The sequence below is a fragment of the Sarcophilus harrisii genome, chromosome 1, assembly GCF_902635505.1.
Source record: "Sarcophilus harrisii chromosome 1, mSarHar1.11, whole genome shotgun sequence".
Taxonomy (NCBI): Eukaryota; Metazoa; Chordata; class Mammalia; order Dasyuromorphia; family Dasyuridae; genus Sarcophilus; species Sarcophilus harrisii.
Window position 1 is genome coordinate 474,765,193 of NC_045426.1, and position 21,842 is coordinate 474,787,034.

General features: G+C 33.3%; 1 protein-coding gene across 6 annotated transcripts; it reads left to right on the top strand.

Annotated features, from left to right (window-relative positions):
- The first annotated feature begins 766 nt into the window (after positions 1-766).
- EFCAB1 (EF-hand calcium binding domain 1) lies at positions 767-21,604 on the top strand. Of its 6 annotated transcripts, none has more exons than XM_031946421.1 (6): positions 868-1,155; positions 6,953-7,108; positions 7,646-7,750; positions 16,620-16,771; positions 17,256-17,360; positions 19,220-19,477. In XM_031946421.1, exons 1-6 carry the CDS (start codon positions 1,089-1,091, stop codon positions 19,460-19,462), a joined length of 828 nt encoding a protein of 275 aa, XP_031802281.1. In that variant the 5' UTR covers positions 868-1,088; the 3' UTR covers positions 19,463-19,477. The 6 variants fall into 6 exon arrangements, with proteins under 6 accessions (XP_031802284.1, XP_031802282.1, XP_031802281.1 ...); XM_031946423.1 differs by lacking the exon at positions 19,220-19,477 and adding an exon at positions 21,206-21,604 and having other exon boundaries at positions 873-1,155; XM_003759792.4 differs by lacking the exon at positions 19,220-19,477 and adding an exon at positions 20,571-20,876 and having other exon boundaries at positions 876-1,155.
- The last annotated feature ends 238 nt before the right edge of the window (positions 21,605-21,842 follow it).

The window sequence follows — 21,842 nt, forward strand, 5'->3', positions numbered from 1 at the left end:
AATGAAGTCAAGAAAAGCTAGACTCAATCTCTGTCTTTTGCAAATACTGGCCATGAGACTGAGCAAATCACGGAATTCTAAACTTTAAAATTGCAGAGCATGTAGGGATAAACAGGATTAAAGAAGTTTCCTCACACAGAATTCCCTATATGTCATCCCAGATAAGGCAATATATTCCCATAAGCTGTAGGAGCTGGTATAAAGGCAAACAGAATTAAATTTAGTAAATTAGTATGGGGTTAGGAAAGCAATTGTAGCTAATTTCTCTTAAGTCTCCATACTTGAAATTCGAGTATCTTATCCATGTCTTTACCAATTACAGGCTCCAAAACAGAGTTGAGAAAAGACAGAGGCAGAGACAGAAGGAGACAGAGATAGAGACTCACAGACAAATACAAAGACATAGAGACAAAGAGACAGACAAACACAAAGAGAAAAAATGAATAGATAGAGGACAGAGAGAGAGACGGAGATGCAGACAGAGATAAACAGAGAGGCAGAGAGATAGAAACACAGAGACTGCGGGGGAGGGAGAGAAAGGGAAATAAAAGAGGGAAGAAGGGAGGGAGAGAAAGAAGGAGAGGGGGGAGAGAGAGAGAGAGAGAGAGAGAGAGAGAGAGAGAGAGAGAGAGAGAGAAAGAGAGAGAGAGAGTAACGAGAGAAAGAGAAATGAATGGAAGATTTTTCAAAGTGGGGGAGGGGCGGGATAGTGAAGGTACAAGATTCGGAACAAGAACAATTTATCCGCACCTGACAGCTTCTCACTCTGGAGTGAGGGAGGAATTTCTCCAGACCCTCTAGACACTTATCTTCCTGTGAACCAATAGCAGGCTGGTCCTTGAGCCGGTTGCCATGGTCACGTTGTGTGTTTGGAGTAGGGCGGGGCGGGCAATGGGGCGGATCGGGTTTAGGCAGGTAGGCCGGCAAGGTGGGGAAGGGGCAGGGAGGTGCTGGAGAAGGGGCGATCCTGCAGGTTTGTGGACCACCACACCATAGGGGATCGGGTGAGACCCTCCAGGTGACTCCGGAGAATTCGCAGTGAAATTACCATCGAGAGACCAACAGCTCTCTCCTCACCCGGCCCGACAATGTTTCCTGCGAACCGTAGGAGAATGCAGAAGCTAGCGGAGTCCTTGAGTAAAACCTCCAAGCATTGTGAGTAACGATGATCGCAACCCTGACGAACCTCGTGTAGACCCTGGGACAAGTAGCTCCGGATTCCAGGAGACCGGAGCTCCGTCTCCTGGGTCACAGCCAAGGGCACTGCTATCATGCTTTCTTCTTCCCAATCCCTTCATTCACATCAATCATCTCCACGTACAGAAGCCGTGCCGCTTTTCCTCATATTTCTAAAATTTAGCTCTTGAGGAAACTTAAAAAACAAATTTGCTCTCAAGCTCTGAGTTGTCTATGTGCTCTGAGATGTCTATGTGCTTGCGGGTGCGTGACCCCCAATTTTTCCACTACCAGGTCGGTAATCCCGGTAGGGTTTTCTTTCATCATGCCTTCAATTACAACCCCCCCCCAAAAAAAATCCTCCAGACCTTCAGAACTTTAGCTCTGTCCTGTAATTCTCACTAAGAGATCTTTATCCATATATGCTTCATGGATTTAAAAAAAAAAAAAAAGTTGGGGTGGTGGAAGAGGGAGAAATTACTGAGTCTAAACCACTGCTTCCACTTTTTAATTTCTCAAGAGAGAAACCCATTTGTATAGTAAATGGTTTTTCAGGAATTAGCAGTTATCCTTCAGTCCCCCTACCCTTAATGCACATACATGCCTAGACTCCTGTTGGCTTTTTTACACAATCTTTTTAGAGGGAAAAAGGAATTCACATTCCCATAAAACAGTTGCAGCTTCTTATCACAATTTTCAGTAAACTAACAACTACTGTGTTCAAGAAAGTTACATTATAAAGGTAATATATACATTGCACCCCCAACTCAGGACAGGAACAATTCAATTCAATCCAAAAAAGTCAAAAAAGACTTTATTAACAGGTTATTGTTATCTAGACATTGTGCTATGCCGATGGGCATAAAAACTCAAAAGTATAAATAAGACATTTAGTAATAGCATGTATACTCTATGCAACTTATATAACTATAGTTTTAAGATCAGTTATAATGATGATTTCAAGCCAAATATATAAGGATACTGTTTTTCAAACTTTTTGAGAAAGTGCTTTCATTCAGCAATACACACACACACACACACACACACCCAGTCTGTACCCTCACTCCCAATTCATCCTCCAAACAGCTGCCAAATTAATATCAACAGAGTATCACATTGCCTCCAAGAAGAAATTCAAAACTGCTCAAATGTCACATAAGGCCCTCTACAATCTAGCTCCAAATTACTTGCTCTAGTTTTACTTCACAGATCTCTCAATTATATATCACACATTAAAAACTGGCCTACCAGTGCTTCCCCATTTCCAATTCTCTGTTTTTTTTTTGCCTTCTCTCAAGCTGTCTATTCTGTGGTAGTATTCAAGATCATAGTTTTTGTGAATATGTGATAAAAACTTCCCCTTCAAGTTTTCCTTTTATAATATTCCATAAGGACATATTTATAATAGTCATTTAATATGTGTATAAATTATGAAAGATCTGTACAAGTATAAGTGCATGTGGAAACAGCTTATGAAATAATTACTACTATCTCACTCATGCCTCATTTAAAATCTCTAGCTTCCTTCAAAGCTCAGCTCAGGTGTCACATACTATAGGAATCTGATCCCTACCTTTCATCCTCCCTATCAATTTTTGTCTTAAAAGTCTTTCCTCAAATGATCCTGGATCTAATTCCTGTATATGTTGTATCTTCAGGTATAATGTAAACTCCTTGAGGGAAGGGATAATTTCATTTTTTACAATTCCCAGCATCAAATATGCTTTTGGTGCAGTTTTGTGCATATTTGTTGAGATGAGTTGTATACAAGAATGCCCCCTTTTGGGCCCTTGATACAATATTTGGGGAACTGGGTATGTTGATTGTAGTGATACAGACTCTAAACATACTTAATATAATCATAAGGGGCAGCATACCTTGCTGGAAGCAAGCTTAAATTAGACTCTGCAAGAAATGCCTAAAGGACTATAAAACTGTACACATCCTTTAATCCAGCAGCATTTCTACTGGGTCTGTATCTCAAAAAGATCATAAAAGAGGAGAAAGAACCTACATGTGCAAAAATGTTTATAGCAGCCTTTTTTGTAGTGGCAAGAATCTGGAAATTGAGTGGATGATGTCAGCTGGGGAATGACTGAATAACGTATGAATGTAATGGAATGTTATTGTTCTATTAAAAATGATGAGTAGGCTGATTTCAGAAAGGCCTGGAAAAACTTATATGAACTAATGCTGAGTGAAGTGAGCAAAACCAAAAGAATATTGTATACAGTAACAACAAGATCAGATTAAGGATCAACTGTGATGGACTTGGTCTTTTCCAAAATGAAGTGATTCAAGGCAATTCCAATAAATTTGTAATGGAAAATGCTATCCACATCCACTATGGAACCTGAATGTAAATCAAAGCATAGTATTTTCACCTTTTTTGTTGTTTGCTTGTTTTTTTTTTCCTTTCTTGTGTTTTTTCCCTTTTTGATATAATTTTTTTTTTGCTCAGAATGATAAATATAGAAATATGTTTAAAAGACTTGCACATGTTCAACCTATATCAAATTTCTTGCTGTTTTGGGGAGGGGAGAGAGAGAAAAAAAATTAGAACACGAATTTTTGCAAAGATGAATAGTGAAAGCTATCTTTGCATGAATTTGGAAAAATAAAATATTATTTAAAAGACAAAGAAATACGTTCAAGGCTTTACCTTGAGTTGAATACTCACTGGGGAAGTCACTAAGCTTTTCAATGATTTAGAAACTAGGTAAGATTATAAATTGTGGAGAAAGTGCCAACCTATATTGACAGAGAGAGTATTTCCATTTGGAAATTCCTTCCATCAATAAAATCACAAGTCAAAGTCCTTAACTCTACCATGACCATACTTTAAGAAGCCCTGGAAATGATTGGTTCAACTCTTAAAGTGTTAAATGAACACTTGTATTTCACAAGGGATAGAACATAGAAGCCAGAAAAATAAAATTGTTTTGATAAATTGAAGATATATCTGAAAAATTCAATTACAAAATGTTTACTCTTTGAATATTTGTATCTACCTGAGAAAACAGCAGCAACTGTGGACCTGAGAGTACACCTGTATTACCAAGAATAAAGGGAAAAGAACAGAAGTGTTCTTTAATGACTGTCCTAGAGATTGTAGGATTCAGCAATTTTTACTCATTAGTATCTGATGTAATGAGTGTGATTTACTTTTTGGCTGTGGTAACAAAAGAAAAGTCTTACAGGATTGTACTGTAAATAAAAGTTATGCTCTATAGAGGACATCTTAAACTCCCTTAGTACAAAGAAACCATATGCATTTAAAGTATTACTATGATTATTATAATCTGATGCTTTTTCACATAAAACATTTTTTATCTCTGGAGGAAAAACAGCTGTTCTTAACATTTTCAATAGCTGTTTTGAATAAACATTCTGACAAAACAATACAATAGGTATTATGCAGAACACTGAATGAAACACAGTCCTTTCATAGTAGGTTTGTAGTATGTTGTAAATAGACCTCATGATATCTTTTAAAGGATTGGTAGTTAAAAAAAAAAAAAAAGTATTAAACACTTTTGCCATCTGTTATTCTACAAAAAGAAAAAGGAAACCCTAATGACTACCTGATTACATTGTGCGTGTTTTTTGTCATATATGTGTCATATAGTAGGCATTTTTAATAAATCTTTTGATTAATTGGTCAAATTTGAAAGAAGTCCACAAATTGACTTTTAAATTATTTAAGATGAAGGAGGAGATAGAATATGAAATATTATCTTTTTACTGGGTATTTATTTATTTATTTTATTCTTTCCCTGATGGTCAAGTTATTATGATTATGGAGATGATTATGCCATCATTCTTCAGGGGATAAACTTTATATAATCCTAGAACAAGAAATTTCATTAAAAAATCAATCCATTGATCTTCTAGAACCACATCAATATTATCCCAGCACATCATAACTTTTAGAGTTATAGGAACTGTGATAATATATACACATTAATAATAATAATATATGTCTGTGTGTCTGCATTTTAAAGATGAGAGTGAAGATGATTTGAGATCTTATATGGTAGAAGAAGTATTTTAAGAAGAAAGATTCATTATAGTATAAATATTTTTAAAAAGAAACTAATATTTTCTACTAAGTTCCCAAGTTTAGGTGTAGTGGACAAGAACTCTGAAAAGGTAGGACAGCAGGGTATTTATAGTTAAGTACCTACTCAATGTGAGATAATGGTTCTCTAAGCACATACTTAATGGAATTAATTAAATAATCAATTGATTAATGTAATCAATCTACTTGGCATATACTTAGTGTAATATGGTGATGTAATGTTCTACAGTTGCACATGCTCAGTGTGAAGTAGTGATGTAATCATACTGGAGTATTTAAAGGGAGTCTCAGAGATAGAAGTCTCTCTCAGCCACAGCTCTCAGCCACAGACACAAGAGAAGACACCAAACTCCATCTTTGACCAGCCATGTGGCCCTCCTGCCTCTTCCACTCCTCCACTAAGATCAAGGCTGATCCTGAGGTCCTCCAGAGAGCTAGTCCAGACTTTACATTTATTGTAGAAGAAATTTTGTGGAAGGGTGCTTAGTTTTTTCAGGTTTCTTCAGTGGAAGGAGTTTTGAGATCCTCTAATAGACGAAAAAAGTAAGGGCCAATTTGCTTATAGCTAGTCTAAAATGATCTGACTAGTCAAATACAGAGGCAGGTTCAGAGAGCCTTGCTTTCTTATCTTCCAGGACTTATCTTTACAGAATAAACTTTGTTTACTTCTTTCTAACTTCTTGCATGTTAGAGGTAGCATGAAATCATTTCATAGTGATATCAGTTGGGACTTGTAGGTGGTAGGATAAATATGACAGTTTTATTTAAAAGGTTGTTTCTACTTTCAGTGAGAGAGCTTAGGAATCAATTGATGTTTAATTGAAATGAATATTGGTGCCCATATGGTTTACATGAGCCTGAAATCTGTTTCTATGGTAACAGAATGAAGCACTATATGAAAGTTGATAGTCACATAGAATCTCTTAATCAAGTTGTTGAAAGGATAATTAATAGATACAAGGATTTTTAATTCAGCTTTTAATAGTTAGACTTTTAAATTTATTTTTCCATTTTTAACTCTGTATCTTCCCTCAATTATATTTTTTTTTAGTTTGAGGTGAAAGAGATATTTGAGGCTGCCAAATGATTCAGTGATTAAAGAACTGGTCCAGGGAGTTTGTGTGTTTGTGTTTCTGTGTGTGAAGGCCCAGTGGGTCATAAAGAATCAGACACAACTGTACAAAAAACAGATTTTATTTAATTTTGCCTATATTTACCAAACATGGTTTTTTTCCTTACTCTAATGTGATTTGACTCTTGAAGCAGCATAGCATAAAATGATTGCAGGGTTTCAGGTCAAGAACACTGGTGTAAATCTCTGACCTCAGACATTTAGCAGATGTATAACCTTGGACGTTACTTATTTTCTCTTTTCCTCAGTTTCCTCATCTATGAAATGAGAATGTTGGACATGATGATTTTTGTCCTTTCTAACTCTAAAGCAATGATTTTATACACCTTTGACTCAAACTTATTCAAAAAATGTACTATCGATAATTAGAGGTACTTTCAACCTCCCATTTTAAGCTAAATTTAGCTTTTGAAATCATCTTATAACCTTTAGCTTCTACCTTAAAATATAGTTTCTATCACTGAGAATTGTATTTTTGGTACATCACTCAGTGTAAAAAAAAATTATCAAAAATTCAATATTTTATAAGTTTTTTTTTTCATTTCTTGCCTTTTCCATCACAGTTAACAAACATGAAATAGAGTGCCTCATAAAACATTTTCATACCTTGCTGGAAGAAACAATTGAAAAACAAGGTACCACTGGGATAGATCGCAATGCATTTCGAAACATCCTGCACACTATATTTGGAATGACTGATGACATGATTATGGACAGGGGTAAGAAAACGTATTCAATCTACAGTGGCCAAATCTTGCCAAAAACAAGACTTCAGTGACTTTGGAATTGGAGAAGTGTCCTTTATAATAAAATTAGCATTCAATGTTTCAAATCTCACTTGAAAATAAACTTTAGTAAGCCATATATACAGAGACAAAAAGCACAAGAAATTGTCATATCAAGTTTGCCTCATTTTAAAGGGAAAATCTTAATGTTTCCAATTTGTTTTTTAAAAAAACTTTTGGCTTTTCATCATAGAAAATATGCTATATTCTTGCACAAAAGATTGGGTATAAAAATTACAAATAAAACAACATTAAATCAGCATAAATCCTACTATGGCTATACAACTATTTAAAGAGAACGTTGTTTTCTGTATATAACTATTTATCTAAAATTTTCAAAATTTTCATTTTCTCCAGAAAATTCAAATATAGAGAAAATGATTTTTATGTTTTGGTAGTTCTGACAAAATGTTATATTGAAAAAATATTCTAAAAAGAAGTCTCATATAAATCAATTTTTGTCTTTTGTAGTATTCCGTGCTTTTGACAGAGACAATGATGGATTTGTGAATGTGACAGAATGGGTAGCAGGATTATGTGTGTTTCTTCGAGGGAGTCTGGAAGAAAAAATGAAATGTAAGGTTTTAGTGCTTGATTTAAAAATGGCTATTTTTCTGAATTTTGTGCTTACAGTACGTAAAGATTGTTTTATTTGGAGTTATCCAAATTGTTGACAAACAGCTTTCTGGTGACACTCATTTTCCTCATATGCCTTTCCTATGAATTTTGAGTTTCTATTCTAAATATTATAATGAATATTAAAATCAGGGGGTAATAGTGAGTGGGGAATGGACAATAAAGAGGAAAGTCAAGAAATTGAAATTTTTTATTTTATTTTAATGTCTGAAAATTAATTGCATATTTGATATAGGTAAATGCTAATTATATATATACATATATATTTACAATTCTAATTATTTTATTGGATGAAAAGCATCATGGCATAGTCAGTGCAGTGAAAGACAAGTACTAATATAGAATTCAATTCTTAATAATAAGTATTTATTAGAGAGGTCTTATGACCTAATAGATGAAGAGTTAGTTTTGAAGCCAGAAAGACCCAGATTTAAGTCTGCTCTTTGATCTATACTGATTGCATGATCTTAGACATAAAATAAGGACAAAAGCGCAGGGAGTGGCAATATCTTCAAATCCAGACCACTAGTCTTATTTCTAGCTCAAACCCACATATCTAGGGATGATGGCATCTAGGGATAAGGGACTAATTGCTAATCAGCTGCTGTTCACAGGATGGACAAGTCAACCTAGCTAAGGTAGTAAGGCACTTTGGGAGAGTCAGGAGGAAGTATATGGTAATTCAAGCCACCTTTATTATTATCTCCTCTTGGAGTCCTGGATCAACTACCTTGCAAATAGCAGTATTCCCCCAAACCTCAACCTCTGCTTTCATCTCAGTTCATGAGATAGCTACATCACTAGGGGAGACTTTTTTTCATCATCATCTACAACAATTTCTAATTAACTGTCACCAAAAAACAATTAGGCATAAGATCCTTGGGAGTAGAAGGACAACTCTGTCCCAATAACCATTCCTGTTTCCAACTCAAACCTCAGTGTTATCATCGGGGGAGACACTTCCATGAGAAAAGGGTCAGTCTTCTCCATCAAATGTCAATGAATCACCATCGCCACTCACATGGACAGTCCAGCCTAGATGAGGCATCAGGGCACTCTGAGGAAAAAACAAAACACCTGATTGATCAAATAACCACTACTATCTTGACCACCATTGCCCCTCAGACCCTGATGAAGACAACCAGTCCAGAAGTCTGAATAGGAATAATTCCTAAGATAATAATAATGCTTCCAGTGGCCAAAGACATCATTCTGGCAAACGATTGCTATACAGATGCAACTTGGCAACTGGTCCTACAGGAACTATCGCCACAATTTAAGACCTTGAAAAAAGAGCTTGCCACCAACTTCTTGACACCATAAAGGACTTAAGTACCAGAAACCAATGTGATTTTACTAGTGGAAATGGCATTAAAGAAGAGGCATTACTGTAGTAACCAAAAGCCCATGAGACCTTATCTGGCTTACAGTGGAAACCTTCCATGTGTATTGTCTGTGGAATTAGAATGGGAACAGAATTGTCTTTGTTACTTATGTCTGGTGCTTAGCGGGATGCTTTAAAAGTAGTAAGCACTTAATAATAAATACTTTATTCATTTATTCAATAATACCTGTGTTCAAATCCTGTTTCTAATGCTTATTAGCTATGTGGCCCTAGGAAAGCCAGTTAAACTATATATGTCTTAAGCACTTCCCTAAGACTTTTGAAGTCATGGATGGGTTGGAATTTGCACTCATGAAAAGAAGATCCCCACACTGAGAAAATTCATGTTGTTCTTTATAGCTATGTGCCACATAGTAACCTATGTGTCATGGAAAAAATAAACATCATTTATCAGAATTTGGAGTTTATTTTAAGATCTTTGCTTGATTCATTCATTAAGCAAATATTTGGTAGCCGTCTATGTTATGTGCAAAGATAATAATGTTAGATGTCAATATCAGAGACTCTGTTTAGGACCTCTGCTAAAGACAAAAAAGAAAGCATTTATTGCTATTTTGAAATCTAGGGTATTTGACATATTTTTTCCTTTTAAAAAATCTTCTACTTTTTTTTTTCCTAAATTGGTGCTGAAGTAAATTTCCAGATCTACTTTTAACAAAATTTAAAGTAATTTCATAGCATAATATAATTTGAAATTATGTATTCTTTAATGAGTAATTTGATAATAGTGTACTTTAAGTTTTTATGTTTCTTTAAAACTACTAACTAAATAAATTAAATTATATTCTATCATTTTTTAAATATCACATTTTTGTGATTATAGAAGGTTGAAATTAGAGCATTCAGGGATGGTCTTGGAGAGCAAACGTAAAAATGGAAAATCCCGAATGTTCTTTTTTATTGGAGGGAAATGCCAAATAACTACACAGAGACATACAAAAAAGATACAAAATGACTTCTGGGATAAAGGCACCAATAGCTGGGGAAGATCAGGACAAGATTGACTTCTTATAAGATGTGACACTCAATCTAAACTTTGAAGGATTCTAGCAGGATCCTATTTGGTGAGGACAGAGGTGTGCATTCCTGGAATAGGGGACAATCGTGTCTAAAACCACAGTGATTAGAGATATAAGTAGTATTTGGAGACAAACAAGGAGGTTGTTTACATTGAGGGTGAAGGACATAAAGGAGAGTAATTTGTAAAAGGCCTGGGAAGACAGACTGAACCCATGTTATGAAGGAACTTTAAGAGGAAGGAGTTTATGCCTTATCCTTGAGGTAAAAGAAGAATCATGTTTATTTTATTTACAAATGGTAAAGAGGATCCTCTGGATTGACTTAATTAGGAGTTTGCTGTTTTTAGTCTTTTTCTCTAGAAATATCAGTTTGGTAGCTTATTGGAAGACAAATTGGTCAAGGAAAAAGACTTGAGGCAAAAAAGACAAGTGAAAGGATGTTCACCCAAGGAAGAGGTGATCTGAGCCTAAATTAAATTCGTAGCTATGTAAGTGAGAAAAGGGAATGAATGTACAATTGTATTGTTGAGGTAGAATGAATTATAGGTAATTGATTGGATATGAAGGGATGAAGAGAGAGAGAGTTGAATCAAGGATTACTCCAGTGAGAAAACCCAGATGACTAGAAAGTTGGTGGTACCCTCTACAAGAATATGGGAGTTAAAACGAGGAAAGTTGGTGGATAGGAGAAATGCAGTGAGTATTGTTTTGAATGTATTGAATTTGAGATGGCTACCAGACATCCATTTGATAACATCCAATAGACAATTATAGAAGAAAATATTTATGAGGAAGACAGGTTGAACAAAGAGTTAATTCTATATAAATATAATAATAAATTATTGCCTTTAATAGTTGATAAGCTCCCCATGGAGGGCAAATGTTTAAAGAAAAGAGGACTGAGGACAAATCCTTGAAGTATACTGTCACACTGGTCATAAGAAAAGAATGATGACAATACATTGGAAACTAAGAAGGAGCAGCAGAGCAAGTAGGAAGAAAAACAGTGGGCATCAATGTCATGCAAACCCAAAAAAGAGAGATTACCTGAGGAAAAAGCGGTCAAGTATTAGATACCAAAAATAGGTCAAAAAGATTTAAAACAAAGAAAACCTCATATGATTTGGCAAATAAAAGATCACTAATAATCTTACAGAAAACAATTTTCTTTGAGTGATATGATTAACAGCCAAATTATAAGCAGTTATAAGTTATTAATACTGAAGAGGAGGTGAATGAGGTAATTTGACTTTTGAAGTCTAATACAAGGACATAAATATTAATCATGGAGGAATATTTTGACAGTAACACTATTCAATATGTTTTGGGTGTGTTTTTAGATGAATTAAAATATGAATGTAATTTCTCTTGTAATTGAATGATATAATGTTTTTCAAATATTATATATGACTCAGCAAGAAGGTGTAATTTGGTCAACTAGAGATGGGGAAAAGGATAGGATTTGTGAGAAGTTACTGTATGTTTATCCTTGAATAGTTTGTAAAGTTTCAACTTATGTACTGTATGGCAGTGAAGACTGGAACATCTTCATCTAATCAACTCTTGATATGTATGTAGGTAGCAAGCTGCTTTGTCAATTGTACACAAGGCATCATTTGATAAATTTCATTATTATTTACAATTCTGTTTTCTCAAATATTTTATATTATACTTGATAGACTTATATCTTCATTAATTTATCAGCATGTCTTCAAACTCTGGCCATTATAGTTTTATTACATATTCAATGTTCTAATTTTTATACCTCTGAGAAATAATACTTTTCCATTCCAGTTAAGAAAATATGGATTCAATTTTGGTTGTAAAGTAAGTTATCACTTTAAAAATTGAGTACCTCAAATGTGCAGTTTCTCTTATAGGAGATTATTAAGTATCCAGAAGCATGAATCTTGTTATATACTATTTGATATGCCAATGCTATGGTTTTGGAGAGAAAAAAAAGACTATTCTGCAGGTTGAAATTGTTTTCCTTTGAAAAATTATCAATTTAGTTTAAAAATAGATAGAACAATGACACAAACTTGACAAAAGAGATCCAGAAACAATTTAACTCAATAATCCAGTTTTTTTTATAAAGTAGATAGCATATTATATATAGAAAAATTTCTTATTTCCATTTTAAAACTGAGAAAACTGGAAAATAGTGTGAAAGAAATTAGGCTTCAACCAATACATAGTGCAATACATTCTAAATGAATTTGACTTTAATATTAAAGATCATACTATCAAATTATTTTTGAAGAGAAACAGATCATGCAGCTCTTAAAGCTATGTGTAAGAGAGGTATTTTCAACTAAACAAGAGATGGAAGTGATTACAAAAAGATAACATAAATAATTTTGCTTACTTGAAACTAACAAGCTTCTGCACAGACATTACTACATCTAGGATAAGAAGGGAAGTAGTCAATTAGTGAGGAAAAATCTTTGCATCAGTTTTTTTCTTTTAAGGTTTTTCTATCTAAACTACATCTACAGATACACACACACACACACACACACACACACACACACATACAGAGTCACTAATGGGTGTTATCTAATAAATGGTCAAATTTCTCAAAGGAAGAACTTCAAAGTATTCATAACAAGTGAAAAATGCTGCAAATAACTAATAATAAGAGAAACAAATTAAAGCGACTCTGAAGTTTTTCTATATATCCTTAAAATTGGAAAAAATGGCCCCCAAAATGGCAACCATATTGGAGTGGTTTTGGGAAGAGAACTATATTAATACATTGTTGTTGGAGCTGTGAAATGATACAATCAATTTGGAAAGCAATTTGAAATTATTCAAATACAATGACTAAAATGTCCATTCTCTTTGGAACAGAGACTCCACTAATGGAGTTATAGATATGAATATGTCCCCATATGCTCCAAAAGTAGCACTTTTCATGATAGCTAAGAATCAGAAACAAAATGGATACACGTCAATTGGGGAATGGATAAACAAACTACAGTACATACATGTAATGGAATACTGTTATGTTATAAGAACTAATGTGTATGGGATCAGCTAGGTGATGCAGTGGACAGAGAATTGTTATTAGAGTCAGGAAAACTTGAATTCAAATCCAATCTCAGACATCTGACCCTGTGACTTTAACTTTAAGTTAAGTGACTTTAACCCCCTTCCCCAAATGCCTCACACAAAAAAGAAAAAAGGAAATTATGTGTGTAAATGAATTAAAAGAAGCATGCAAACATCTATATGAACTTATGCAGAGTGATGTAAACAAAACCAAGAAAACTACACACATATGCATATGTGTGTATATATATATAATTTATTTAATTATATATTAAAATATGACATATTACATTGATGATTGTTTAATTACCAAGTCTATATCATAATACATAATATCCAGATAGGCTTAACAGTTATAAAATCTCTTTAAGAAAACAAAGAAATACTAGATTAAAACTACTAAAAACTTGGAATTTGAATGAAGACAAAGCTCTCTTTGGCAAGAAAGGAGTCTAAGTTATGATTTCCCTTTTGAAGTAACCTCTGTATCCTTGTATCTGCATTTAATAACTCAAACAGCTCTAAATAAACTTGTTCATTATCTTAACTTATACAAAAGTAAAGATGAACTTTTGACTTTTGTAATAAAAGAACAGAATCTCCTACAAGATGATACACAAAATATCCCAAACATGGTAATTCAATATTTGAGTTAATAAGCATGAAAAATATTTATGCTTTATTTCATTGTTATGAGAAAAAAGACGTTATGAGAACTAAATATGGTTGTTCTTTTACTACTAGGATTATATCTTAGCAATACCAAATACTAATTTATCCCAAACTGCTGCTTTACCTTTGAATGGAACAATAGAAACAAAAATAAACCCCATTCCATTAACAGAAGCCTTAAAGAAAAGAATTGATTCCAAAAAAGAAAAATATGGTGATCCAACTGTTGTTTAGTACTGAAAAAATTTTCTTATGACCATTAAACTTGGCTTAGGGAAAATTTATCAATTTAGTGTATTGAAATGATATAGGTTGTTTTTATCTGGATTTTTTTTCCAAAAATCAGTAAAATAAAAGAGGGAATATGTTTGTGACTCTTCAAACAATGGAAGTGATGGAAGTTGAATATTGTGAAGAATACATTAATGAAGTAGAAAAAGAAGCATGGAAGTGATATTTTTTTAAGTGCCCAAAAACATTTTGGGAAACTACAAAGCATAACATTACCAAGAAAGTGTCAATGATCTTCTCAAAGCTCATAAAGTTATGGAATATATAACATGTTCTTTCAGATCCATTTTTTGATTCATATTTGGACTTCTTCCTGGAAAAGCTAGGCATTGTCAAGTGATGAGTACAGGTAATTCTTCTAGCAAGAAATCACTATAATGAAAAAGTAATACCAGGGTATATAGTCTAAATATGCTGTCTGAGGACAATTGAATGCTGCAGAAGGACATTCCACAGATGAAATACAACAGGAAACCATCAGTAGCTATATTTTAGATTACATCAGCACAGTTTTGGTTAGTAACAATATTAATATAAAAATCTGATTACCAGGAGCCTTTGAAAAGAGGAAAAATCTAAAGCCATTTTTTTAAATAAGCACAAAAATATCACAGCCTTTTTTATGGATAAAACATAGAAAAAAAATGTGATTTTTCTTTTGTAACCAATTTATAATGTAAAACACATACATACATATGTACCCATGTATGTGTATCACTGTGGATATACCAGAGTGGGAGCTAATTAAGTATATTATTGAAGGATTTGCTGACTGGGATGTCTTTCTCTTCTTTTTTCTACTTAAAAGAAAGAACATGATACCCAATTACCCTATATAAGCCATCATCTTCAAATAATTCTCAAAAATTTTCTTTTCATAATTTAAAAAATTGTGATTTCTCTAAAAATAAATTTTACTCCAATCTTTGCTTTCGTTTTTTAATATGTTAGTCTTATTTATAATTTACTTTCCAATATATGGATTAGATATGCCCCCAACCTTTGTTTTCCAGAATATGATATTGTATTTTATAAAGTATTTGCAGTTTCTCTGATCTTTACACTTAATTTTTATTCATATGTTGATCTCTTATTTGAAGTAATATATAAATTCTTTTACTGCTAAATTCTACAAATTAATATTAAATTAATACATTAATCTGAGTATCGCCAAGTTCCATTCTTGGTTTTAGAGCAGTAATTTTCAGAGTGTATTATAAATCATACCAATTATGCTAAGAAGTTTAGATATTAGTGCAGATTTTAAAAATCATAAATATTTTAATATAAATTTTGCTTACCCAAGAAAAGTAGTATGTTAAATATAATATTCTAAACAAAAGAAAATTACCTATAAGATTATGCAAGCCTCAAAACATTTTAGACCTTGAATTTGCAAAAAATAAAAAAAAAAAAAGATTACCTTTATTGAATAGAAACTCCAATTGTGTGAGTTTTCCAATGCCTATATTATGTCAGATTAAATGGTCACTATAGTACAGTGCTCCCTCATCAAAGAATAAGGTACTCCAAACAAAAAAATAAAAGCTTGAGGACCACTACTTTAATCTTTTTTTATGCTTTCATCATTGCCTTGTATGTCCTTGGGTAAGATATCAATTATAAGTAAATAAGTTCAAATCTTTTAAGAGATAATAAAAACACTGGACAGAAATATCTAAAGAATTGACCATTTAACTTTTTAAAAGAATGTGAAGAATTCTAAGATAAAGCAATATAGTTTGAGGCAAACGCTATTGAAATTTTAACTTTACTAAAAATGATCAAGGTGAACAGGAAATCCAAAAAACAGTAGTTTCTAACACTGAAGAAGCTAGCAGATATCTCCATTATGGTCAATAGCATATGGCATCGATCAACATAGGAGGACAGAGTCAGATCCCAAATTCATAATCTAAGAAAATACTGGAAATCAAGCATGCTCTGGATTCCATTAACCTAGCCCACCCTTTAGAGAAAAATTACATATTGGATGTGATGAAAGATGATTACAGGGAGGAAGTAATATGAGAGGACAATCTACCCAATGTAGACAATTTCTAAGTGGAGAGGAAAAGGAGACTTTATTCTAAGCATAATTGCAGCATTAGGTCTTGGATGTGTGTTTAAATGTTGCATGTATGAATACAAAACAGGCTCTGATATTAGGCTGATTACATGAATTTTTATTTCTGAATTAAAATTATAAAGGCCATGATAACTCTATACATATAAGTAAAATCACTGTGAAAATTATTATAATTGTTAGTGCTCTAGCTACCTACTCTGTGTGTGTTTTAAAATTACTTAAGAGAAAGTTAATAAAATGTCAGTTTTGTAAAATTAAAATTTCTTGTGTTTTTAAAAGATTGTTTTGACGTGTACGATTTGAATGCTGATGGTTTCATTTCACGAGAGGAAATGTTTCACATGCTGAAAAACAGCCTTCTCAAGCAACCAAGTGAAGAAGATCCAGATGAAGGGATTAAAGATTTAGTTGATATAACACTTAAGAAGATGGTAAGCATTTTATAATAAAATATCAATATATTATAATCTATACAATCAGTTGGATGAGAAAATAGCACAAAGGAGATATTCAGTAAACATTTTGTTCCTTTTTGGTGGAGATAGGGGATAAAGGCAGAACCTGTGGTTTCATTGGTAAAAAGAATTCTTCATGAGGTAGCTCCCTCTGACAATGCTAGTCAGTGTCTCCATAATTTATAGTCTCAGAGAAATATTAAGATCATGTGGAGATTGCTTTGCCCCAAGTCATACTGACAGTATATATCAAAAGCAATATTTAAAACCCAGGTCTTCCTAACTCTGACACCAGCTTTCTGGCCACTGTATCATGTAACTTTTCCTTGATTAAAAGAAAAATCCTGTGTATTTTTTTCCTTTCAATTATGTATAAAATGTTACACATATATAACACATAATGTTAGGAAATCCACCATTGACATAAAATCTACTATTTTCTCATCTTCATCTTCTCTAGGATCATGACCATGATGGGAAGCTATCTTTTGCAGACTATGAAATGTCTGTAAGAGAAGAAGCTCTTTTGTTAGAAGCATTTGGTCCATGTTTACCGGAATCAAAGGTATGAACAGTCATTGAAAATAGCCCCATATTCATTCCATTGCAATGCTCATAGCTCCTTGATATTTTTCTGTAGCTTCTGAAAAACCTTTTCACTCCTAGAAAGAAAGTACCCAAAGTAACTGTGAGCTACCACAGTGAAATCAGAATAAGACCAGTTGCCCTCTCATCATACAAAATATATTTTAAATTTCCTTCTGTCAAGATGAGGTATCACCCAGGTCTTGCCACAGTTAAGTTTCTAATAAGGCTTGTATCTTTCTGCTGTCATTTTCTGAGAATTGTGAAGTAACTTCTTCTCTAAAGACTTTAACCTTGGATTAGAATTTTTCTTTACTTTCTCTTTTCTGAGCTTCCTCTTCAACTATCTCCTTTGTCTTTTATTTTTTATGTTTCCATACCCAATAGTTTCTTCTTTGCAAATAAGCCCACATTATCCTCATTCATAAAAACTGTTGTGATACAGGAGGCCCCTGCCAGTGGTTGCTGGAGATCTAACTTAGACCTGTAGAATGGATCTTCTTCTTCATGTGAGAGGATGATGATGATACAAGGAGATTGAGGCAATTGCATTCTCTGACTTCTCTCCTCTTCCCTCTTGCCTCCAATTTATTTCATTCCCAATCCACAAGGAACAGTTGCATTAGCAAAGGCTATTTAGCAACTCCTCCAGGGGTGTTGTGATACACAGCTATGGAGGCTCTCAGTGAATTGACCTGCCCCCCCTCACTTAGGCATGATCCTTAACAAAAAACAAGCAAAACTTTCATTTGAACTTCTCAGTTTATCATCCTATAGCAATCTTCTAGTATTTATTAAATCCTTTCTACATTTCAGGCACTGTGCTAGGTAGAGGGGATACAAATATTAGAAGTGAGATAATTCCAGTCTTTAAGAGCTTTCATTGTATCAGAGAGCTATGGCATGTTTTGTTGCTTGCTCATTGATACCTGACTCTTCTTGATCCCATGGATTATAACATTGGAGACTCTTCTATCCTCTATTATCTCCTAAAGTCTATTCATTGTTTCTGTGACACTTTCCATCTCATTCTTTGCCATCCCTTTGCCTTTTGCCTTCAGTCTTTCCCAATATCAAAGTCTTTTCCAATGAGTCCTGTCTTCTCATTTTGTAGCCAAAGTATTTAAGCTTCAGCTTCAGTATTTGAGTCTCCAGTGAATATTCTCAGTTAATTTCTTAAACTATTGAATAATTTGATCTTGCTGTCCAAGGGACTCTCAAAGCATTTTCAGCACCACGATGTCCTTGTAGTCTATCACAAGTCTTACAATGCTACTAGAAAAACCATAACCATAACTATATGAACCCCTCTCTCTCTGTAAGATGTTGGTTCTGCTTTTTAGCATACTGTCCATATCTTCCAGAACTTTCCTTCCAAGGAGCAAGCATCTTTTAATATCATGACTACAGTTGCTGTCTGCAGTGATTTTTCAGCCAAAGAATATGAAATCTCAACTATTTCCATTTCTTTTCCTTCTATTTGCCAGGAAGTAATGGGGTCAGTTGCTAAGATCTTTGGGCTTTTTCTTTTTTTTTTTTTAATGTTAAGCTTCAAACCAGCTTTTAATCTCTCCCCTTTCATCCTTCTCAAGAGGTTTCTTAATTCTTCTTCACTTTCTGCCATCAGAGTGGTATCATCTATATATCTAAGAGTATTGATATTTTTCCCAGCATCCTAAATTCCAGATTTTGATTTGGTCAACCTGGCATTTTGCATTATGTATTCTGCATATAAGTTAAATAAATAAAGTGACAATATACATCCTTGTTGTAATACTTTCTCAAGCTTAACCAATCAGTTCCATGTGTCCTAACTATTGCTTCTTGGCCCTTACACAGGTCCCTTGGGAGATAAAAATGATCTGGTACTCCCATCTCTTTGAAGACTTGCCTTATTTCATTGTGATCCATGCAATCAAAGACTTTAATATAGTCAATGAAGCAGAAGCAGATATTTGTTTTGGTTTGATTTTTGTGTCAGGAACTCCCTTGTTTTCTCCAATTCAGGGAATGTTGACAATTTGGTCTCCAGTTTCTCTACCTCTTCAAAAACCAGTCTCATCTTCCTGGGTTCAAATCTGACCTCAGATCATTACTAGCTGAGTGACCCTAGGCAAGTCACTTAACCATAAACACCTCAGTTTTCTAATCTATAAAATGAGCTGGAGAGAGAAAGCAAACTACATCAATATTTTTGACAAGAAAACCCCCAAATTGGGTCATAAAGAGTTGAACAAAACTGAAATGACTGAACAACAACCATCACAAATACAGGATACATCCAAAATAAATGAATGGTAATTTGGCAGAAGTCCTAATTACTAGTGGATTCAGGAAAGACTTCCTTAAGAGGGTGGCAAAAGAGCTGAGTCTTCAAGGGAGTTGGGTATTTCAAGAGACAGAGAAAGGAAGAGAAGATATTTTACGCATTAGGAATGGTTTGTACAAAAGTACAGAGCTAAAAAATGGAGTTTTTGCATGTGAGAAACAGAAAGAAAGCAAGTTGGTAGGAACATAAATGGAGAGATATATCATGTAATCAGCCTGAAAAGATAAAAGCATAGCCAAATTACATCTTTTAAATAAAAACAAGGCAGTTTTTATTGTATTTTAAATGCATTAGGAAACTATTGAACAAAAGTGATACTATCAGACAGAGCAATTCAAAGCTGAGGTTTATAAAATGATTAACAGTGATAGGAAAATGTGGAAAGGGATACAGTGATTTCCACTCTGAAGTAGATTGATCTGCGATTTCTCTCATATTTCCCAAGAATCTAAAAAAATACACTTCATCCACTATTTAGTACCTTGTTAATAAGCATTGTAAGGAAATTAATCTTTGGATATAGACAGAATTACTTGTAGATAATTGTATGTTTTCACTTTGAAATTATTCACAACAGATAACAAGATCATTTTCTTATAATATGGAATAGATTTGTTAATATTTATGTACTTTCTCCCACCGGTTCAATAGATTTTTCCCTGTGCAGCTTCCTAATTTCTTCCATTTCCCTAATTGTTCTACCTTTCTTAAAAGGATTAAAATATTTTAATTGTTTTACTCTTTTTGAAAATTTTTTTAATTAGACTTATGACTAAGTCATCAATTGAAATGGGCCACTTTAAGAATCCTATTAGAGGTTAGTGTAAACTATATCTAATTTTTTTCACTTTTATTTTGCAGAGACATCTAGAATTTGAAGCCCAGGTCTTCAAAGACCCCCATGATCTCTAGAATAAGGACACCTAAACATCTGTGTTAGTTTCAAGACAGCAAATTAAAAAGCACATTCCAAATGCTTATTTTCTTTACTTTGTAATTTAAATAAGCATTGATAATGTTTTAAATTTTATTTTACTTACTATAAACTATTATAACAAACTGATGGAAGATCAGAACTCAAGACCAGCAGTTCTGCTCACTGACAAAAAATATTTATATTTATTCTATAACTTATCAGGTACAGGGCTATAAATTTATATATATGGATCTATAGTAACATTTTTTATTTCATGAACAAAAAAGAGGTAATATTACATAGCATCATTAGGATAAATATGAATAATGACTGTGAGTACACAGATTGAAGAAAATAACTAAAATTACATAATACCCTTCATATAAAAACAAATTTGTTTTTGTGTCAGTGGTACACAGTTTTCTTGATTTTAATGACTAATTCAAATGCAATTCTCCCTGAGGAAGGTTATCAGATAATGTTTTATTTTTTCAAAACAGAAAAAAAAAATCAGATCAAGGGGATGTTTTTAATTTTTACTTTTAAATTATTATTTCCTTTCTTGTCTCTGTTTCTTTAGTGCACATATATAATAAGCAACAGGAGGAAAGATAATGCAAACAGTTTTGCTCAGATGCAAATACTGGCAAGTGGATAGAGTGCTGGACTTGGAGTAAGGAAGACCTGTGTTCAAATCCTGACTCTCCTACTTAATAGCTGTGTGACCTGGGGCAAGTCATTTAACTTCTGATTGGTTACTCCCTAGGATTTATCTACCAAGTCATAGATAGGTTGCTTCTTGGAGAGAATTCCCCTACTGGCAGTTCTCCAGCTGTTGAAATCACAGTTCGTTTGCCTATAAGTATATTCTTTGTCAATATATTATGCATTATAATCAACACTATAAATTAATTGTGTATAACTAATGAAATTATAAAATTAACATTTGTAAAAGATCATTGCAAATAATTGAATTAAATAAGTCCTTTCTTGAAATAAAATATTTATTGTCTTTTTGCTATTCAATTGTTTTCTTGATTTTTAAAAGTTGTCCTGTGTAGACAGATGGGGATATTTTCATAGTAGAAGGTTTCTTGGCATAATTATATTTATTTTTAGCAATTAAGCCAGAGTCAGAATAACTCTTATATATATATTTTTTAAAACTTAATGACCTAGTCTTTAGGAGAATCAAGATGATGATATGCATTCCAAAA

Excerpts from the sequence above, each read along its gene's own strand:
- EFCAB1 (XM_031946421.1), top strand. The coding sequence starts at position 1,089 with ATGTTTCCTGCGAACCGTAGGAGAATGCAGAAGCTAGCGGAGTCCTTG. Across the intron at positions 7,109-7,645 it reads TGACATGATTATGGACAGGG|TATTCCGTGCTTTTGACAGA; the intron begins GTAAGAAAACGT and ends TGTCTTTTGTAG. Across the intron at positions 17,361-19,219 it reads CATGTTTACCGGAATCAAAG|GTCCCTTGGGAGATAAAAAT; the intron begins GTATGAACAGTC and ends GCCCTTACACAG.